The sequence below is a fragment of the Azolla caroliniana genome, unplaced genomic scaffold, assembly GCF_043228905.1.
Source record: "Azolla caroliniana isolate FFs.n. ecotype wild unplaced genomic scaffold, voAzoCaro1.0.p SCAF_7, whole genome shotgun sequence".
NCBI lineage: Eukaryota > Viridiplantae > Streptophyta > Polypodiopsida > Salviniales > Salviniaceae > Azolla > Azolla caroliniana.
In genome coordinates this window covers 18586311-18608471 of record NW_028230442.1, presented here as the reverse complement: position 1 = coordinate 18608471, position 22161 = coordinate 18586311, and the positions used below count along the sequence as shown (strand labels likewise).

Genomic DNA, 22161 nt, shown 5'->3' with positions numbered 1-22161 from the left:
ATTGATCTCTTTAATGATCACCCGCTTAAAAGTCTAGTGAGGTTAGTGAGGCACATGCAACATAAAAACACCATGGTGGGGGTGAATGAGGTTGTAAAGAATCATGAGATGGTTTCTTTACAACGAAATAGATATGAAATGTGTGTGTGTGTGTGAGAGAGATAAGGAGTAAGACACAGAGAATATGCAAGGTAAAGTATATTAACAAAGGAGAAAGACTCAACATTATACAAGGTGGGAGGAGGGTGCTTTATATAGTCACCCTCTCTCTTCATTAACTACAAGACTCATGGAACATGGGAAATGTGAAAGCTCATAAGTTATGTGTCATAGAATATGATTCTATGACTTATACTAAATGCTAGAATACAAAGTGGTGACATAATGGTGACTCTTGACCGTTGGAGTGTCTATTCACTCTCAAGGTGAGTTCACACACTAGACCAAGTTGAGCTTGATTCTCAACACGCCCCCTCAAGCTCAAGTCGGGTCGGTTTCAGACGGTATCCGAAATCCGCTTCGACTCACGTTTCGGAGTCTGCGTCAACTCGCATTTATGCGGAGTTGCGGAATCCATGCTCCAACTTGCGTTGTGCGTAGTTGCGAAGTTTGTGCTTCGGCTTGCGTCTTTCTTTGCGGCTTCATTGCGCAGTTGCGAAATCCACGCGTTATTGCGTAGTGTCTTCAGTACTCCCCCTCAAGCTTGGCAGGTCAAGGATCGTCAATCCGAGATCGGTCATGAATTGCCATAGCTTGTCAGCTCCTAAGGCTTTAGTGAAGATGTCGGCCATTTGAAGATTTGTGCTAATGTGTTGTAGGTCGACATCACCAGCTAGAACGCGCTCTCGGATGAAGTGATAGTGCACTTCGATGTGCTTTGTTCGCGCGTGGAACACAGGGTTCCGAGCCAGATAAATATTGCTCATGTTGTCGCAGTAAAGGGAAGACAGATCCTTGATGGGTACGCCCAGTTCCTTGAGTATCCTTTTGAGCCATACGACTTCACATGTGGCCATTGTCGTGCCCTTGTATTCCGCCTCTGTGCTCGAAAGAGCGACGGTTGATTGCTTTTTGCTACTCCAGGATATTGCTCCGTTGCCGAGGGAAAAAACAAATCTGGAGGTTGATCTTCTATCGGCTTTGTAGCCGGCCCAATCGGTGTCTATGTACCCCTCGAGTTGTATTGGCATCGTGGTCTTGTAAAGGATGCCGCAATCCATTGTGCCGCTCATGTATCGTAAAACTCGCTTAGCGCAATCCAAGTGAGTATCACGCGGTATTTGCATGAATTGACTAAGGAGACCGACCGGATAATTGAGATCGGGTCGAGTGATCGTGAGGTAGATGAGACTCCCTGAGTTGTCGATATTGAGTCGGCTCACACGCTTTGGTGCCGGAGTTCGCATCTAGTTTGAGATTGCGATCAAGTGGGGTTGTTGCGGATTTGCACTCAACCATACTAAACTTGTATAACAAGTTGAGGATGTAGTGCCGTTGAGAGATCATGATTCCGATCGGAGTCCAAATTACCTCGATGTTGAGGAAGTAGTGGAGCTCCTTCATGTCCATCATCTCGAACTTGTCGGAAAGGAGACATTTGACCTTATTGATTTCGACGAGATGCTCACCTCCAATGACTAGGTCATCCACATATAAGATGATGACGATCATACTTGTGGAATCACTTAGTATGTAGAGGGAGTTGTTCGATTTTGACATGCGGAAGCCAATTTGATGAAGATATTGCGTTATCTTTGAATGCCAAGCACGCGGTGCTTGCTTGAGGCCATAGAGTGGCTTCTTGAGTCGGCATACAACTTTCGGATGGGTGCTTGAGTTGAAGCTGGGTGGTTGTATCATGTACACCTCTTCTAATTCGCCTTGTAGAAAGGCGTTCTTGACGTCCATTTGATGGAGGTGCCACCTTTTCGCCGCGGCAAGCGCAATTACGGTCTGTACCGTCGTCATCTTTGCCACCGGGGCAAAGGTCTCCTCGTAGGCAACTCCGTGCGTTTGGGCGTAGCCTTTCGCTACGAGTCCACTTTGTAGCGGTTGATGGAACCGTCGGCGTTGTACTTCACTTTGTAAATCCATCTGCATCCGATCGCCTTTTTGTGTGGTGAGGTGGGAATGAGATCCCATGTCTCGTTCTTGCATAGTGCCTGTACCTCCTCGTTCATGGCTTCGATTCATCGCGGATCCTTGGCTGCTTCAGAAAATGTTTCTGGCTCGCGGACTGTCGCCACCTTCATCATTAAGGCATAGTGATATGCCATGTAGTCGTTGTAGCCAAATCGGCTGATCGGATTCTTTTCACGGGTGGAGCGACAGAGCTTTTCATTTGCAGAGATGAGGGCTTTCTTAGCTCCGATTGGCACATCGAAGCCGCCGAACTCACTGTTGAGTGAGTGAGTCGACTCATCGTTGTCGAAGCGATCGTCTTCGTATTCCGCCATTTTCGCCTTGCCTTTGTCCATCTTCGGGTTAGGTCGTGATGTCCTTTGATCGCTTAAAGGCTCTTGTGGTCCACTCAGTCGGGTCGTGATCGGACTTTCTTCGAACATGCGCGTAAGGCGATCTTCATCCTCTATCTCTTGTTTGGCGGATTCCAGGTCGAGCAGAGTCGGAGTCGAAGTTGTCTCTGGTGCGTACCAGAATGCGGACTCGTCAAAAACGACGTCTCGACTTACTCGAGATTTTCGAGTTGAGGGGTTGTAGCACTTGTACCCCTTTTGCTCCAGTGAGTATCCTACGAGGATACATTTCTCCGACTTCGGGTCAAGCTTTTGACGCTTCTCGTCGAGGATGTCCACGTACGCTATCGCGCCGAATATCCGAGTGTGCGATAAGTCCGGCTTCTTTCCGAAGTATTTTTCGTGCGGAGTGACCTCGTGCACTCCGGATGTTGTGCACCGGTTCATTAGGTAGACGGCCGTATTTGCAGCTTCGGCCCAATATGACTTGGGCATATGCTTCTTGTTCATCATGGCCCGCGCTACTTCGAGGATGTGCCGATTTTTGCACTCGGCTACTCCGTTTTGTTGCGGAGTGTGTCGGCAAGTGAATTCTCGCCGAATTCCTTCCTTTCGGAGATACGACGTGAAATCGTCCGAGAAGTACTCCTTGCCACCATCTGATCGAAGGCATCGTACATGACGACCAATGGCTTTTTCGACTTCGTTTTTAAACTTTTGGAAGTGTTCGAACACTTCACTCTTTTGCCGCATCGGATAGACCCACGTGTGCCTGGAGAAGTCGTCGATGAAGAGCACGTAATATCGGCATCCGCCGAATGTAGTCGTTTGCACTGGTTCCCATACGTCAAAATGGACTACGTCAAGTAGACCTTTGCTCACGTTCCGCTCTTTCGGGAATGGGTGTCAGTGTTGCTTGCTGAATTGGCATGCTTCGCATACACCTTCAATCTCCTTCTCTTTGAATGTCGGGAGTCCGATGACGACTCCTTTCGATTTCATTGCTTTGAGTTTGTTGAGATTGATGTGGCTGATTCGCTTGGCCATAGCTCTATGTCGGAGTCGGCTTTCGTGCTTTTTGCGAACATGGTGGATTTCATCTCGCATGAATCGAAAATGAACATCTGGCCCTCTCTTCTTCCGCGCGCGATGATTCGGCCCTCTTTTTCGATGAAGCACCCTTCTTGGTCGAATCATACTTGCATCCCTTGCTCAACCATTTGGCCAACCGAGACCAAGTTCTTCGTGATGGTGGGAACATGCAAGACATTTTTAATGTATGTTTGCTTACCTCTTTCGCCGAACGGAACATTGTCGATGTGCCGAATCGGGTGGGTAGTGTCATCTCCGGTTTCGACATAACCAGGGTCCGGCTCTCGAAGTTCGAGAAACCATTCTTTATGAGATGTCATATGGTTTGAGGCTCTGGAGTCAACAAACCATACGTCCTCCAAATTGAGGGCACTAGTTGAGGTAGAGGCCGACATAGAGTTTGCTCTATGTTTCATCATGAACATTTTGCCACGGTCGGAGTTGTGCCCGTACATTCCATCATACTCTTTGTAGTCAGTATTGTGCGCATAATTCGTGAGTTGTCGGCTTGTGGAAGCCGATTCACGCATCTTCTTTCGGCACTCTTCTTCGTGGTGGCCGAGTTTTCCGCAATATCCGCATTCGGTTGCGTTTTGACCGCTCGGGCCAGAGTGGAAGCTCCCCCTTCTTGCGAAGGTTCCTCATTGGCTTCCGTTTTGCAGCTGAAATTGGGAGTTGTTGTCATAGGTCGGACCTCGTCCGCCTTGTCCTTGGCTGAATCGGCCTCTCGCTCGTCCGCGTCCTCTTCCTCCGTTCGAGTGCATGTAGCGCATGTGGCCTTCCGACTCATTGCTCCTTGTACACATGTGGTTTTCTTCGACCAATAGCATGGATTGGAGCTCGAAGAAGGAGGGAGATTTCTCCCTTGCTAGAACGGCGGTTCGCATCACGCCAAACCGTGGTGCGAGGCCGCCGAGGCATATTTGCACCATCTCATCATCATTGATATTTACGCTTATCAAGCCGAGCAAGTCGCAAAGCTCCTTGATCTTCAAGGTGTATGTCATGATGGACATGTCCCTTTGTTGAGTGTTGTTCAATTCTTGGCGAAGTTGAAGCCTTCTTGCGGTTGTGTTCGCCGCGAAAATCTTTCGTAGATTTTCCCATGCCTCCTTCGGCGTCTTGGCTTCGCGAATGTAGCCGAGCATGTGATCATGAACACATTTTGCCAAGCAATACATCACGCGACTTGTGGCTTGCGGCTTGCTGCTTGCTCCCATGTCGCATATCCGGGAGCCGCTTCGACGGGTCGGTCTTCGTGCGCTCCTTTGATGTAGCTCCAATAGCCTTGTCCAACAAGGTATTGGTGCATCTTGTACTCCCAAGATGCGAAGTTGTTTCGATCCAACTTCTCGGTAGGGAGAGCGCTCCCCATTTGAGTATTCATTATGTTGATTCTTCTTCTTCTTCTTCTTCTCTCTTCGAATGCGAGCTATGTAGCGAAGCTACAATAACGATGAGCCGGTTCTTGGTCGTCGGCATAGGGCATAGTGCATGCGGATGGGCTAGATCGAGCTACCAAGTCGCTCTGATACCATGTAAAGAATCATGAGATGGATTCTTTACAACAGAATAGATATGAAATGTGTGTGTGTATGAGAGAGAGTGTGTGTGTGTGAGAGAGAGAGACAAGGAGTAAGACACAGAGAATACGCAAGGTAAAGTATATTAACAAAGGAGAAAGACTCAACATTATAAAAGGTGGGAGGAGGGTGCTTTATATAGTCACCCTCTCTCTTCATTAACTACAAGACTCATGGAACATGGGAAATGTGAAAGCTCATAAGTTATGTGTCATAGAATATGATTCTATGACTCATACTAAATGCTAGAATACAAAGTGGTGACATAATGGTGACTCTTGACCGTTGGAGTGTCTATTCACTCTCAAGGTGAGTTCACACACTAGACCAAGTTGAGCTTGATTCTCAACAGAGGCACATTCATAAAATTTGCACATTATCACCATGTTGTGATTTTCCTACTCGAATGTAAAGCTAGGAAACACATGTTAGTCGAAGGAATAGAAAAAGTACTCAAAATCAATTAACAACCCACATCCCCTACCCAACCTCATCAATCAACCAAAACCTCTAGAATTGGACTAAGGACAACCAAGGAGACCTTGTAGTCCCTAATTGCTTGCATTGTGTTGCGCGAAGAGGAACGGAAGGAACTACATATCACAATCAAGAGATTGGAAACCAACTCATTGATGTTGTTAGAGAGTCTAAGATAGTTGTTGATGTCACCCGAGCCTTTGACGGCTAGTCATGTCGTGAGATTATTATGCCCCTATTCTATGGGATCACTATTTGTGAATTACAAGGAGCTAGAGTGTCACTTGAAGGAGCAATTGCTTTGATCACATGACCATGATCGGATGGTACCATTTGATATAGGCATAAATAGCCTTCATTAAAGGCTCATGAACACCCCAATATCCACCCTACAGAGTAAGCATGCACGAGCTTGAAGTACAAGATCTTCGAATACCAAATGGTTGAGCATGTGTAGGTGACCACAAAAGCTTTTTAGTAGGAATAGGTCGTAGATGAAATTGAGCTTTGCTTACTGCATATAGATTGAGAAGCAAGGCTCCAACAAAAAGGTGAGAAAAGCCCATTTTCAAGATATAGAGGCATTATTTTAGATGCAAGAGGTGTATCAATATATTGGCAGTCGATGTGACGATTAAGATTCCTCTTCTTGTGTCCAAGTTAGACCAATAGTACAACATCAACCACAAACATGTTCTTCCAAGATTGTTACTCCCACTCCACTAGTCACTGAAAAGGAAGTAACGGTTGTCACTTAGGATGCCCTTGCCCTCATCTTAGAAGAGGTGGAAAGTAGAAATATTAAGTTAGGTAACCGTAACTCAACAACCTTTAGGTACATCGACAGATTGTGTCTAATAGTGATTATTTTGCACGTCTCAAAGATTAAGATTTACTTACATTAAGTCAAGTCATAATACATGGTTGAAACTCATAAAAATAGGCCAAGACCATGCTCCACATTTAAGGGTAGTTGTGGGGACTATACTATATCAAACAATACAACAACATTTATTTGCTTGATCATATGTCTCGAAAACAAGGATGGGGTTGCCACAATGCTTTGATTTAAAAAAATCTCAACATTGCATTAGGAGGGATCTATTTCTTTTGTGATTAATGATGTCATTGAGATGGTTTGAGTGTACCCCATGAAGATGGTAGACAAGAAATTGGAGAATTTCAGGGTGTGGTTCGTGTTATTGGAGAAAGAAATGAAGTTGAGAGCTCTCTTGAACATGCATTGGCAAGGAATTAAAATCCAACAAGCTTCATATCATTTGTGAAGAATGATGAATCTGCCAAGAGATAGTGTTAGAATCTAAATTAACATTAAGCAAAATTAAGAAGGGAAATAAGGAAGGAAAGGTCACATTCCATCCAAGCACTCCCTAGTGAAGGTGAGAGATAGATCCAAGACCCCCAATGTCACGAAGTTGCACACATATGTGTGATACTTGAGAGGGACCACCAAAGACTTGAACCAAAGAGGATGGGTGACTCGAAAGCTCCTAGGAATCAAAAGATTGTAAATGTCAAAAGCTTCTAGGAGTCAAAAGGTCGTTAGGTTCCAAGGTAGGTCAAAGTCGAAAGCTCCTAGGAGTCAAAAGGTCGTTAAACTCGAAGGGTCATCAAAGTCGACAAATCCTTCGAGTCAAAGGCTCTCTAGAGTCAGATGTTCCTCATATTTGAATGCTTTGCAAACTCGAAGGCTCCTCAAAGTCGAAGGTTCCTTAGAGTTGATCATTGGTCAGAGTTGAACATTCCTCAAAGTCAAACGTAACCTAAAGTGGAAGGTAAGTTAGAATCGAAAGCTCTTCAAAGTTGAAGACTCCTCAAAGTCAAAGGCTCCTCATAGTCAAAGGTAGGGATGAACCGAACAACGAATTATGTGCGAGATTAAGATTGAAACACGTAATTAGCCGACAATGATATTACAAATGGATTTTACAATATTAAGTCAAGATTATCCACTTTATAGGCTAAAAACGTCGGTTTAAGAACAAAGTTCCTTTTATAAAGTAGGGTATACAAGAACTTTTGGTAAACGATTACAATGGTGGTAATTTTTCGAAAATAAAACAAGGCTAAGAACCTTGAATTCCATGAAGAAGAAGGGTTACAATTATGCTCCTAACAACTAAGAACCTCACAATACATACAAATAAAAAACAATGTTGTTGAATAGATTAATCAAACAATCCAAGAAGATTGGGTCGTCTTGATTTTGTACCAATCTCGATTATGAGTTTTGCACTAAATGCGTGTTAGTTCAAATATAGATATTCTCAATCTCTCTTCAAGCAATAACAAAGCTTGAAGGTAGCTCACAAGACCTTGTTAATGCAAAATTATGATTGCTTTCCACATTTCAATATGAGGCATATTTTATTGTATCTAAAGAACCTTCTTGAAAATCTTAAGTATTGATCCAAGTGAATATTGTAACTTGCATTAGCACAAGGCACACTAGAGTGACTTCCACCCTTACATGTGCTAGTTTCACTTCAAAACATTGCTTTTTGGTTTGGAAATCAGTTGTGTGTGGTCAATGTTGGTGATGCTTGAGGTGGTCGAAAGTGATTGGTGTGTTGAGGCTTGATACAAATTCTTTGCTTTGAGACCATTGTTGTTTTAATGGTAATGGTTACGATTTGTTCAAATTTGGCTTTGGTTTTAAATTCCCTTCTTGAGTCAATGGATGTATTGTTGATCTCATTTGTCTACGATATGAGACAACCCCTTAAGCATAATTAGAGATGTGATGAGAAACAATTGATCACTAGTAAATCTTAATTGATGCACATTAATAGATTTCCCATGTGATGGTGGTTATTGATTATTACTTGTTTTTGAATATAGAGTGAAGGTGCTTTACAATCCTCTTTTGTAATGTTTCCTCTCTTTAGACATTGAATCCAACTGATTGATGATCATTTTGTGAAGAATTTGATTGTTCCTATCTTCATTATAGGTGATAGGTTCTTGCACAATCATTCAAATGTAGCCCACAATTCGATATAGGTTCTTGCTTCGTTTTAAGAAACATACTCTATTGAACCTTGATTACAGTATTGTACCACCATTATCTTCATAAGTGAAGAACAATCATTATTTATGATTTTCATGCAATTTCTCAAATATATTGAGAGCATCACTCCGTGATCAATTGAATGATGATAAACTCACATTTGCGTGATCGTAATCTCTACATCTTTGGATGGATGGGATCATCATGTTTGTCGAGTTCATAAGCAAAGATTATGCATATTATGTCCCCCTAAGCACACCATGCTGATGAACCACAAATTACACCTGGCATATACGAGAGAGAAGTTACAAGAAGAATCAAAGGGCCTTAAAGAACCTATGACTGAATGAATGACTAGACACACGCACGCTCCATGGAGGGTGTGTGATTTGTTCTATTATAAGTCCCACATACAAAGGCCCATAAGATATGTAAGTATATATATAGCTGCAGAGAATGGCTATGGCTTCGTCCCTTCGGGGACATCTGATAAAATTGGAACGATACAGAGAAGATTAGCATGGCCCCTGCGCAAGGATGACACGCACAAATCGAGAAATGGTCCAAATTTTTTTCCTCCCTAGTCATCAATCGCTGGTTTTATTAGGTCACTGTGGAATGAGATTCTTGACGAAATGATATAACAGCGGCGGAAATTGGAAGGGCCAAGAAATGATAATCACATACATGCATTATTCTCTGATTGTTTTTCTTCCTGAAGACAAAATCAGAATGATTCTTTAACTAGTGCATTATTCTCTGATTGTTTTTCTTCCTGAAGAAAGAAATCAGAATGATTCTTTAACAAGTGCATTGTTGTCTGATTGTTTTTCATCCAGAAGAAAGAAATCAGAATGTTTCTTTAACAAGTGGAATTATATGCGATTTTTTTTTTTGTGGCAGAAGAAGGTACTTAAATTAGAGGAGGAGAAGTAGATGATAAATCCGCATGCACAATTAGGCAATAGTTACAGTATTTTATAGGGTTTATCAAATTTACAATTGTTGAATGTGGGGGATAAGTTAAATGCCATCAATAGAACGCCATTGTTTCCTGATGCATGCAAGCAAGCCAAGTAGAACTAATCGTTACAAATACTACTCAAAATTCATTGTATGGTGCCAAATTCTCACATTATATATCAATTTGATCCATACATGTGTCTAATACTAGCATTGATCACGTTTTTCTTCTGATTTTCACTTGGTAATACCAAGTAAATTCATTTTATGGTGCCAAATTCTCACATTATATATCGATTTGATCCATACATGTGTCTAATACTAGCATTGATCACGTTTTTCTTCTGATTTTCACTTGGTAATACCAAGTAAATTCATTGTATGGTGCCAAATTCTCACATTATATATCGATTTGCTCCATACATGTGTCTAATACTAGCATTGATCACGTTTTTCTTCTGATTTTCACTTGGTAATACCAAGTTTAATGGTTGCAACATGATTCCACTAGTAGTTTCGATCGTGACCTTACTTCAAGGAATCGAGCTTTGATATTGTCGGACATGCTAAATGTTTCATTATGCAACCCGACTAAGCAGAGATGACAAAATTTACTTGTGAGGTTCCGAAATTGAGAGGTTTTTGATCACTCATAGTGATCTCCATCTCCATTACATACACAATTTACTTGTGAGGTTCCGAAATTGAGAGGCTTTTGATCACTCATAGTGATCTCCATCTCCATTACATACACAATTAGTAATTGTCCAATCTTCTCCATGCATAGAGAGAGGTTATGGAATTGCCATACTAAGCTCTAGTAGTAGTCCAATCTTCTCCATGCATAAAGAGAAGATTATGGGGTTGCCATAATAAGCTCTAAAATGGGTGCAACATGTCTTCACATGCAATCAAGTTAATACTTGTAGCCAGGCTAAGCAACCATGCACCAATCTCTTCATTTCTAATTATTAGTGATTTTGTTCCTCCCTAATATATAAGGTTGATTTAGTTTAAGACATCTGAGTGTGGGATAAATTTAGATAGGAAGTCACTATTTGGATGCATAGTGCATCATGCACCTTCCAATGTTAGCGATGGGCATGGTTTCGGCTCTAACCAAATCGAACCGTTAAACCGTGGCTTAACTTTATTTATTTATTTATTTATTTATGTTATATCTTATCGTTCTAGAAAAATTAGTAATTTTCAAAAAAATGTGGTGTAAATTTATGTTTATTATGATGTTCTATTTAGTCTGTGGTTTGGTTTAATCTATAGTTCTGTTTTGGTTGGATTATGTCAAAAACAGTTTGGTTTGATTTGGTTCTAAATTTTTCGTGAATGGTTTGGTGTCTCCTATCTTTTAAGTGGTTCGATTTAAATTGTTCAGTTCTAAACGATTCAGTGTAAATGGCTTCAAATTTTTTAAACAATTTAGTTCGGTTTTTATTATGAATAAATGGTTTGGTTTTAAGGGCAAGAAACCGAGTTGTGCCCATTGCTGCCTTCCATACCTTGCACTTCTCAAGGCTTTAGTCTAAAAAGCTTTTTTACATTTTTTGTTTTGCTATGGATGTGTGTAATGTGTCCTCTCTTGAAAGTTGAGATAATGAATCTACATTATTTACAATCGTTAATTATAGTTGGATTAGTAAGCACTTCCATTCCTCATGTCTCTAGTAATTACATAAGAAATGACGCAAAATCATGTTGAATGGTGGCTCAAGGTCAGATTGGAATAGGTGATTATTGACAATACACCATTTATATATATGCATCACCTTCTCCTTAACATTACCCTTCACTTATTTGCTAGGTTTATGACAATATGGTACTTTGAACAATGAATACTACTACTTCCATGGATACAAACCCATGCAATTCAATTGAGACAAACTTTCTTTTTAACATCTTCGTCCATGGAATCATCGACATATCATTGGTCTTGATCTTCTAAGAAATCTAGGTTGTGACCTAAAAGTTAAAACTTTTATAAACAATAAATTATGTGCCTACCACAACACTACATGCAATTTGGTTCTATACAAGTATCCCCTTCTCAAGACTCTCTCATGAGGTTTATAGAAACATGAAAGAATCATCTAACAAACCAAATGGAAGGCATAGACCCATAATGTCGCCATTCGTTGCGAGCCTTGATAACATCACTAACAAGGGATGAGTAACAATAGCAAACAACAAAGGGCTAAGTGGACATCCTTAAGGAACAGATCTCGTGAGAGAAATATATGATGTAATTCCCCCATTAAGCATTACTCGAGATACCGCATCTTATCCTAATGAAAACATGAGACGAGACATACGTGGTCCAAAGCCCATTTTATGCATTAACCCAGAAACAAAGGTCCAATTAACATGTGTAAGGAATCGGGTGTGATTTTGTGCAGCGGAAGAGATGTTTGTGTGTGTGTGTGTGTGTGTGTGTGAGAGAGAGAGAGAGAACACATTGTATATAGAAAAACAATAAAATTGTATTAACAAGAGAAAAACAACCAACAACTACAAAGAAGTGGAGAAGGTGCTTATGTAGTCACCTTCTCTCATATATGTTCTCTCACGACAACTATCTTTTGGGAAGGAGGTGGAGACTTAACTACTTAGTAATTATGTGTCATAGGACTTAACTTCTATGACACATTAGTTATGATACAAAGACGTGGGATGTTCACACACTTGGCATTGCCTAAGGTGTGTTCCCACACTAGGGAAGTTGGGTTTGATTCTCAACAACATGATCACAAGCTTTCTTCGATCCTAATTGCACCATAATCGATTCTTGGTGAGTGTGTCATGCATAATTCATAGTCATTTGATCATTCAACACATTATATATTCTCGCCTGCAATAAAACCATATTGGGTGGGATGTATCAACTTTGGCAAATACGTTTATAATCTATTTGTCAAGATCTTTGTAAATATGTCAGGAAATGCCACATTCGGAACCAATTTAATGAGACTAACATACCAAGCTTGAGGCATACAACCAAAATCCCAACGACGTTGAAACATCAAAGTTAGGGGCCCCTTTAAAATGTTTGAATATTGCTTAAAAACTTCATTTGTCAAACCACCCCAACCAGGGCACTTACCACAAGGAAGATGCCTTAAAACCATGTCCACCTCATCCTCTTTGAAATCCAGATCCAATTCATCACTAATGAGGTCGTATACAATGCATCCAACCACATCATAAAATTCATAGCTTGTTCTACTTACCTCATTTGTCATTAACAATCGTGGGCCAATCAACTCTTTAAAGTAATGAACACATATTGCAATTATTGTAGCTTTCTCCAAATCTAATCAACTGCTTAAAGTAATCAACATGATCATAAGATTTTCCCAAATTTAATTGCAAAATGAACATTCTCCGTTCACTTATTCTCAAGAGTATACATATATGTTACAATTGGAGAGAGAAAAGACAAAGATCACTTATATAACATAAGGAGGAGAAGATTCCTCCTTATAAAGCCCAAAATATGGTGGTTGGGCTAACTAGTTGTTGGGGTTGGCCAACCATTGGGCTACAACTCAATACCCCCCCTGTTATCCGTGGGATTGTATGTGTATGAGTGTATAAGTAATGGTACGTGAATAGATAAGTGATAAGTCTTGTGTTAAAAGTCATGTTGTAAGTGTGTGCAAGTCTGCACAGAAGTGAGTGAGTATATTGATATGTGCAAACACATGCAAATTTATGTGAATGTGTGCAATGTTGTAAAATGGGTCTAAGTTGTTAGAAGGTTATGTAACTAACTTACAAAGCTCATTGGATGTTCTTAGATTGTGATCCTCATGTAATGTACCTATATAACCCCACCACAGGGGACATGAATATAGAAGAAGTTGCCTCTCAAAATTGCGTGTGTGTGTGTGTGTGTGTGTGTCTCTCTCTCTCTCTCTCTCTCTCTCTCTCTCTCTCTCTCTCTCATGCTCAACCCCCCACCCATCAACACCTCCTCACGATGGGCGAAAGATATCCACTAACACCATCTTGTCACACACTCTAGAAAGACTTATTGTCCCAAGTCCCTTTGTAAGACAATCTGCTACTTGATCTTCAGTAGAAACATGGCTCAATTTTAATATTCCATTATCAACCTTCTCCTTGATAAAGAATCCATCGATTCGATGTCTTTAGTCCTATCATGCTGCATTGGATTATTTGCAATGCTTATTGATGACTTATTGTCACAACACAACCTTCGTTTTATTAGGAAAGTTCTCAACCACAACATCTTCACAAACTCCTACAACAATAGCTCTATACTCTGCTTCTATTGTTGACCTTACTACTACCGATTGTTTCTTACTCTTCCAAGAGACCAGATTGCACCCAACAAACATGCAATATCCTGATGTGGATTTCCTATTATTAACACAACTAGCCCAATAAGAATCACAATAGACATCAATGTTGAAATGACCATGTTTTCTAATGATCAATCCCTTCCCTGGTGCACCTTTGAGATATCTCAGAATCTGGTACATTGCATCCATATGATCTTTCCTTGGATCATGCATGTAACGACTTACCACACTTACTACAAATGAAACATATGGACGACTGTGAGTTAGATAAATTAGGTGACCTACCAATATCTTATACCTTTCACTATCAATTTTCTCTCTTACAAGTTCAATTAACTTGATCTTTGGGTCAATTGGAGAAACTACAAGCCTACAACCCAATATTCCAGTTTATGTGAGAAGATCTAATACATATTTTTGTTGAGATAGAACAACTCCTTTTGCTCCACAAGCTACCTCAATCATAAAATATTGTAGCAAGTCTAGTTTCTTCACCTCAAACTCTTTACCCAATTGCACCTTTAGTTGGGAAATCTCTCCTTCACCGGTGATAATTATATCATTCACATACACAACAAGTAATGTAGTATGCTCCTTGTGTTGTTAGAAAAACATTGTATGGTTGACATTGATTTGTTGGTATCCCATACCCACTATAGCCCTTCTTAACTTGTCGAACTAGGCTTGAGGAGACTACTTCAGTCCATAAAGCGACTTCCTTAGTCTAGAAACCTTGCCTACTGTTTGACTTGTACCAAAACCTAATGGGATATCCATGTACACTTCCTCCATCAATTCTCCATGAAGGAATGCATTTTTTACATCTAATTGATGTAATTTCTAATCCTTGTTCATAGGAAATAAGCATCCTAACGATGCTCATCTTCGCCACAAGTGCAAAAGTCTCATCGTAATCAATGTCATATGTCTGACTATATCCCTTACCCACTAATCATGTCTTGTAACGATTTATTTTGCCCCATGGGTTTGTTTTACTGTAAACACCCATTGGCACCAAACCGCCTTCTTTCTTGGTGGTAGTGACAAAATCTCCCATGTTTTGTTCTTCTCAAGAGCTTCAAGTTCTTCTTGCATATCCTCTTTCCACTTTGTATCTTCTTTAGCAACTTGCCAACATTTAGGTAAAGTGAGAGAGTCTATTGATGCAATGACGGCCCTATGGCCCTATGTGTAGGTGATATGTTAGAATAAGAGATAAACTTAGACATGAGGAAAACCATAACGATCAGGAGGGACTCTTGCATTACTGTGAGGGGTCCTACTAACGATTATAGGAGAAGGAGAGGAAATCATATCACCTGTGTTTCTTGGATTCGAGAGTTCTATATGTATTTCAAAAGTCGAGGCAAGTCAGGACATGGGACTTTGATGGCACAAGTGGCACTACAGACGCGTTCGTATTTCATTCATTCTACCGAGTCCTCTTGGTATATATGTACCTTTAGCTCCCCCTAAGCTCGAGTCCCAACACATACAAGTTGGCTCTTCTTATTTTCCTTCTTCTTCACTCACTTGTGTTCTCAGTTGGTGTAGGGATCGATCAACAAAAGAATTGATCCTATTTTCGGCAACCTCTCACCACTATCTCCTTCTTCCCGCATATTTTCAATCTCAATTGAGTTACCAAAGGGTGAAGTTACCTCGCAATTATAATTACGGCTCCGACTCTCGGAAATGTACGTCCATGCTCACACATAATCTCTTTTCCGCTCAACTCCAACAAACATCCCCTTTTCACCGCTATGGGATCAAAGCTTTCCGACATATGGTCTAACTCTCCTTTACAAAACACACACAATCCAAACACTTTCAAAAGGAAGGACCCCAGAGTTATCTCCTTGCAAAATGAATTACAATACCACGGTCCTAATGAATTTACATGCGATGCCTGTATATATTAATTATGCAGCAAAATGAGCTCAGATTCGGGTGCCATCACCGCTTTCATGCGGAATCAAAGATGATCACACAGCCGGGCTATGGCTGCAATGCACCGTTGTCTTCACAGCTGATCGTAAAGTGTTGTCTTCCTTAGATTTATAGGGCTCACTTATTTTGAAATGTTTGCATGTGGGATAATTGTTTCCTGCAAAACCGTTCCTTCAAACAATTAGTCATTTGAACCTGCTCCAATTCTCGTCATTAGGGATAATATGTCTTAATTATCTTAAGTAATTGATATATATATATATATATCACTAATTAAGTCATTAGTAATCCGATTGTTTTGTGGTTCAATAGCCAATGGTAACATGGGAATTCTAATAGCTATGGTCACATTAGCCTTGTGAGGGATTAGATTCCCATGTCACCATTATTAACTATCTATTGAGCCAATGCAAATCTTGTTACTATGTTTTTCGGATACAAAGTGCAATACATTTATGATCCTCTCTTGAGATAATGAATCTAGCTTATGTAATGTGTCCTCTCTTGAGATAATGAATCTAGCTTATTTACGATCGTTAAGTATGGTTGGATTAGTAATAAGCATGTCCATTCCTCGTGTCTCTAGTAACATTAAGTAGCAAAAGGACACAATTAATGAGATTAAGAACTATTGGAAGAAGAAATAAAAAACAATGTGTAAAAATGAAGAGTGTCATAGCTTCTTTGCATTTCTCGATTACATGTCTACAATGTGACATTCTTGCACTTAGTGAATATGCAACAATTTAAACATGAAAGAGGTGCTCGTGCTTCGATTCTACTATTGGTTCATGGCATCAACACATTATCAAGCAATTGCGGAATTTCTTTTGGTTGATGATCGTAATATACATCACCGACAAATCACAAATCAATCGACACTTCCCATCGTGATCTTCAAGCAACTCATGAGCTCAATACTATGACATGCTAATGTTTCATTATGCAACCTAAATCGCTAATCAGTCGACTCTTCCCATCATGATCTTCAAGGAACTAAGCTTGATATTGTGATATGCTAATGACATGTCATTATGCAACCCACACACTAAGCACAATGTGCTAGACGGACAAAGTTTAAAATTGTGAGAGGTTTTCAATCGCTCCATTTTTTCTTGTGGTTCCAAATTTGGGAGGTTTTTGATGCCTCATTAGTGATCTCCATCTCCATGACATACAATTAGTACTAGTTTTCAATCTTCTCCATACATAGAGAACTTATGGTAGGCAAAGGAGTTTGAGCTCAGAGATTGGTGACCCAACATGTCTTCAAGAGTAACATTCTGTAAGTCCCACATACAGAGGCAAATTAAGTGTATAGAATTATATAAATCTGCAGAGAATGGCTTTAATCTTTGTCCCTTCGGGGACATCTGATAAAATTGGAACGATACAGAGAAGATTAGCATGGCCCCTGCGCAAGGATGACACGCACAAATCGAGAAATGGTCCAAATTTTTTTTGTCTTCTCCCCATTCAATGAATCATTATTCAATATATTATTAGGTCACAGCGTTTCCATCCTTGTCTGATTGTTTTTCTTGTAGATTGGAGGAATCAGACTGCTTTCTTCACAAGTGGAATTTATATACAAACATTCTGTGGCAGAAGAATAGATATGTAAATTAGGAGAGGGGAAGTACATGATCAATCCGCAGACATTAAAGCAAATACTTTATGTCTCTCATCACATAGGAGATTCAGGTCCTAAATTCTAATGCAAAAAGGTTATATATAGCTCAGATTGAGGTGCCATTATAGTTTCCTGTGAAATCAAGGGTAATCACACAGACGGGCTATGGCTGCAATGCACCGCTCTCCTCACAGCTGAGATTATAGCCTCTTCTTCCTTTGATTTATAGGGTATGTTCAGTTTGAAATGTTTGCATGTGGGATAATTGTTTCCTTCAAGCAAAACCTTCCGTTCCTTCAAACAATTATTCATTTGAAGCTGCTCAGATTCTCGTCATTAGTGAGAATAAGTCTTTATTATCCGACGAAAAATCGGATGACTAATGACTGAATTAGTGATATGTATCAATTACGAATGACTTAATTAGTGATAATATGACTTAATTACTTAATTATCTTAAGTAATTGATACATATTATCACTAATTAAGTCATTAGTAATTGATACATATCACTGATTACTAATTAAGTCGCTAGTAATTGATACATATCACTAATTAAGTCATTAAGTCATTAGTAATACTAATCCAATTTCTTTTTTGTGTGTGGTTCAATTAGCCATGGTAACATGGGAATCCTACCAACTATGGGTCACACTAGCCTTGTAAGGAATTCGATTCCCATGTGAGGCCATAGCTATGGTGCGAAAGCAATGACATCGACACATGTTACTAATGTTCGATTACTTATTGTTCATATCAAAGTGATTAGCCCAGTTTGATATGCACACCAAGTAATCGAGCATTAGTTCAAATAAACAACACGTGTAGATGTCATTTGCGTTTGTCTTGGCTCCTAGACATCACAACAACGATATGCAGTACACAATCCATAGTACACAATACATGGGACACAACACACACAACACATGACATGCAATACACAACACAGAATACATAGTACATGGTACACATGACATGCACATATGCAATCGCAATACGCAATAACATCATCATCATCATCATCAACAACAACAATGATGGTGGCGAGAAAAGTGAGAAGCCATGTGGAGGACATGCAACCATATCAACGAGACAATCACATTTTAGCACAATGGCACAAGTTTCCGTTTCACACACACACACAGAGGATGATACGAGGAAACATTGGCCGATAACTGATGTGATTTTTTTCGGTCGAAGAAAAACTTATCGGGATGAAAGTTTCCCTTGGGAAGTTTTTAGCGTCTCTCTCTTTGAACCATCTATCTTTTTTTCTTCGCGTTCCAACCAATGCTCGGGCAAAACAAGAACCCTATTTTCAATGAAGGGTTCTTCTTGCTTCTCCTAGCAATTCTCAAAGAGTCTAGAACTCATATCCTTCATTATTCAAATTTCAAGTTATGATTTGTGAATGAGGTTTTCTCTCAATGCACTCGGGTTCAAATCTCGCGGGCACACACTCTCTCCCAATGCCTCCTTTCAAAGCGAGAGAGATCAGAGACAGAGACAGAGACAGAGACAGGGAATAAAACACCAGTGCCCTCTGCGTCTCTCTCTCTGTGTGTTGGGCGAATGATGCACAAATTGGCAAAGACGCCTTATTTAAGACCTAATTGGGTTGTTAGTTCAGGTAACCTTCTTTACATTTGTGAAGAGCAAACTTGTATATCCATTCAGCTATTGCTAAGTTAATCAATCATACGCTTTCAAGCTCATTACTTGAACTTAGTTTTTATTTTTATTTTTACCATAGTCTTGTATGTTCTGGCTTTGTTGCTATGCACATTAGGAGGATAGTGTGTGTGCAGATTGATTCATACATATATACATACCTATGTGCATATATATGTCTGTCTGTCTGTATGACTGTACGCACGTACGCGCACGCACGCACATACATACATACATACATACATACATACATACAAATACACTGACATATCAGAGATTTCATACATTCTTACATACATATGTATATAGACTTTCAATTAAGTATAAATCTTTTCAAAGGGTAAATAAATGGCTTCAAAGTGTAAATAAATGACATACAAACACACTGACATATCAGAGATTTCATACATTCTTACATACATATGTATATAGACATTCAATTAAGTATAAATCTTTTCAAAGTGTAAATAAATGGCTTCAATTGTATGCATAGCTAGGGAAATTAGATCTTGATTATGCACTATTCACAAGAACAGAACAATGTACAGTAGTGCAACTTTTTTCTTTCTTCACCAATAGATTACATCACATGAAGTTGTAGATCAGCAACACAATGTATTTAGAGTTGTGACACAAATAAGAAGGCCCATATCATGTATAATTGCAAGGAGGACTTCCATGCATGTAATCGGACTCACGTATGTGTAACAATTCCTTAATCAGAGCCAACTAAGTCTATCACCCCATTAATGTGATAGATTAATGTGTGAGTACACGTACTTCACCATTACTCTAATGTCACACTGACTGTCTTAAGATGCACATACTATATTACAGAACCTGATTTGAGTGATTTGTTCTTCTCAATGTCATTAAGCTTTGCTGGAAATGTCTGGAAGTCTTCCAGGATAGCCTGGTCATTGTGTGTTGAATAATGAAACATTGGTAGTAAGTACGAGGTGTGTATTTTTGGAATAGTTGAAAAGACACATTTGACATCACGAAGTTGTTGTATCAAAAGTTTAACTTGTGTTTTTTTTTTTGACACAGTTGAAAGGACATTTTTTTATGCAAAGCGTTTTGTATCAAATATTGCCGATGGAAGCGATCAAAGCAATGGTGTTTTTAGCACCTCTGAGGACACAGAAGATTCTCTATTTAAAACAAATGTTAACGATGATATAAGTGAAGATGAAATTAGTGATGTGGATCAAATGAAAGCAATGAACCCAAATTTACAAGGGATCTACAAGGTTATTATTTACCCTCTTACATTATGGCTTCTTGCTTGTAATTGGATTCATCTACATCTGTATACATATGCATTGACAAGTGCATGTATAATTGTTGAGGTTTTTATTTATTTTTTAGGCATGATTACTTGACAGTGCCATTCAGCAGTGTAGATATTGTAGCAAAAGACATCCATTTCTATTTACTGTGGTTTTTCTTGTTTGAATCATGCGATGATCAGTACATATAAAGCTTTGTTTCACTTTTGTTCTCTATTATAATTAATAGGCAATTCTCATGGGAGAGGCCGGGTATGCACCTTCTCAGAAGACTATGCGCAATGGATCGACAGTGACAATGTTCTCTTTAGGAACTTCAGGAATGAGAAACAATAGAAGACCTTTTGAAAATGAGACACCTGACGAATATGCGAAACGCAGCATGGTTCAGTGGCATCGTGTAGCAGTCTATCAATACAAACTCGGTGCCTTAGTGATGAAGTTACTGAATAAGGGGTATGCCATTCCTTTGTTTTATTCTCTCTTTCAGGGCTTCCTAGTGATCTGGGAGATATATTGATGGAATTTATCATTGTTTATAGAGGTCAGGTGGAGAGCTGTGCTTGTAGTGTAATAGGCTCATAGGTAGCCAATGCAAAGATTAGGGTTTTCATGGATTTCTTTTATGCATGATTAATCTAGACCCTACAGTGATAGCCTTTAGGTATGAGAACTGTATATAGTTTACTAATACCATTAAGCATACAGTTACTCACATATTCTGGTGAGGAACCATTATAAGCACATTTCTGAGATTTTCTGTAATCTGTTGTTTTGCCTGATATTATGAATTTCCACCGCACAGTTCACAGGTATATGTCGAGGGGAATATTGAGACTCGGTTGTTTTTTGACCCGGAAAGCAAAATCATAAAGCGCATCCAAGAAATTGCTGTACGCCAAAATGGTAATCAAACATTTCAGCTATACATTTTCATTTTGTACGCGCTAGATAATGCTTCAAGGGTCTATGCATGAAAGGTGTTACTGATACTATTTCTTTCACAATAATGTATTAGAAGAGAAACATGGCATGAAATGTTGTGATTGTACACAGGGAGGATCATATTTTTGGATCAAAATTCAGCCGAAGTTGCGAAGAATTCCCGATAGCTGAAGGTGGCATATTGGAAGTGTTCCCTTGAAAAGGTCATCCCATGTTATTGCTGTACAATTTCACATAACATCTTAATATTCGGTTACAAAGATCATAATGCTTGTACAAAAAATTGGAATCAAATCATTGATGTGTTTGGATTCAGTAACATACTCCTTCAAGATGAGTGGGTATATAATTTTGATGTCATATGATATCTCATCCAAACTTTGTGAACTGAACTAAAAACTTCAAATACTCTTGTAAGTGGAAAAATTGCCTTAGTAGTAGGCACTGGACAGAACTGTTAAAGAGATATGTGATACGAAATGCGAGTAGGGTGAGTAGTTATTTATATTGGAGATCATCCCAAGATGTTTCTCATTGATCTCTTCCTCAGGTCTAGTATCATTTCCTCATTAAAAGATAGTGAAGGGAAAATTAATGGTGTACATGACAATGAAGTAGAAGTGGATGTCAGCAACTTTCAAGTTTAATCAATTTGATGTTGATGTATGCTCTTTTGTTTTGAGAGATTTGTAGAACTCATGTTCATGAAG

General features: G+C 39.5%; 1 protein-coding gene and 2 non-coding genes across 3 annotated transcripts; all 3 read left to right on the top strand.

Annotated features, from left to right (window-relative positions):
• The first annotated feature begins 9127 nt into the window (after positions 1 to 9127).
• Positions 9128 to 9230, top strand: LOC147862179 (U6 spliceosomal RNA). Its single transcript, XR_015530085.1, has one exon. It is a non-coding gene; the product is annotated as a U6 spliceosomal RNA (small nuclear RNA).
• Positions 9231 to 17267: 8037 nt separating this feature from the next.
• On the top strand, positions 17268 to 17370 carry LOC147862178 (U6 spliceosomal RNA). Its single transcript, XR_015530083.1, has one exon. It is a non-coding gene; the product is annotated as a U6 spliceosomal RNA (small nuclear RNA).
• A 1733-nt stretch (positions 17371 to 19103) lies between these two features.
• On the top strand, positions 19104 to 21915 carry LOC147862177 (single-stranded DNA-binding protein, mitochondrial-like). The gene is made up of 5 exons (XM_087322054.1): positions 19104 to 19173; positions 20265 to 20467; positions 20736 to 20962; positions 21312 to 21412; positions 21563 to 21915. Exons 1-5 carry the CDS (start codon positions 19116 to 19118, stop codon positions 21616 to 21618), a joined length of 645 nt encoding a protein of 214 aa, XP_087178180.1. The 5' UTR covers positions 19104 to 19115; the 3' UTR covers positions 21619 to 21915.
• Positions 21916 to 22161: the final 246 nt, after the last annotated feature.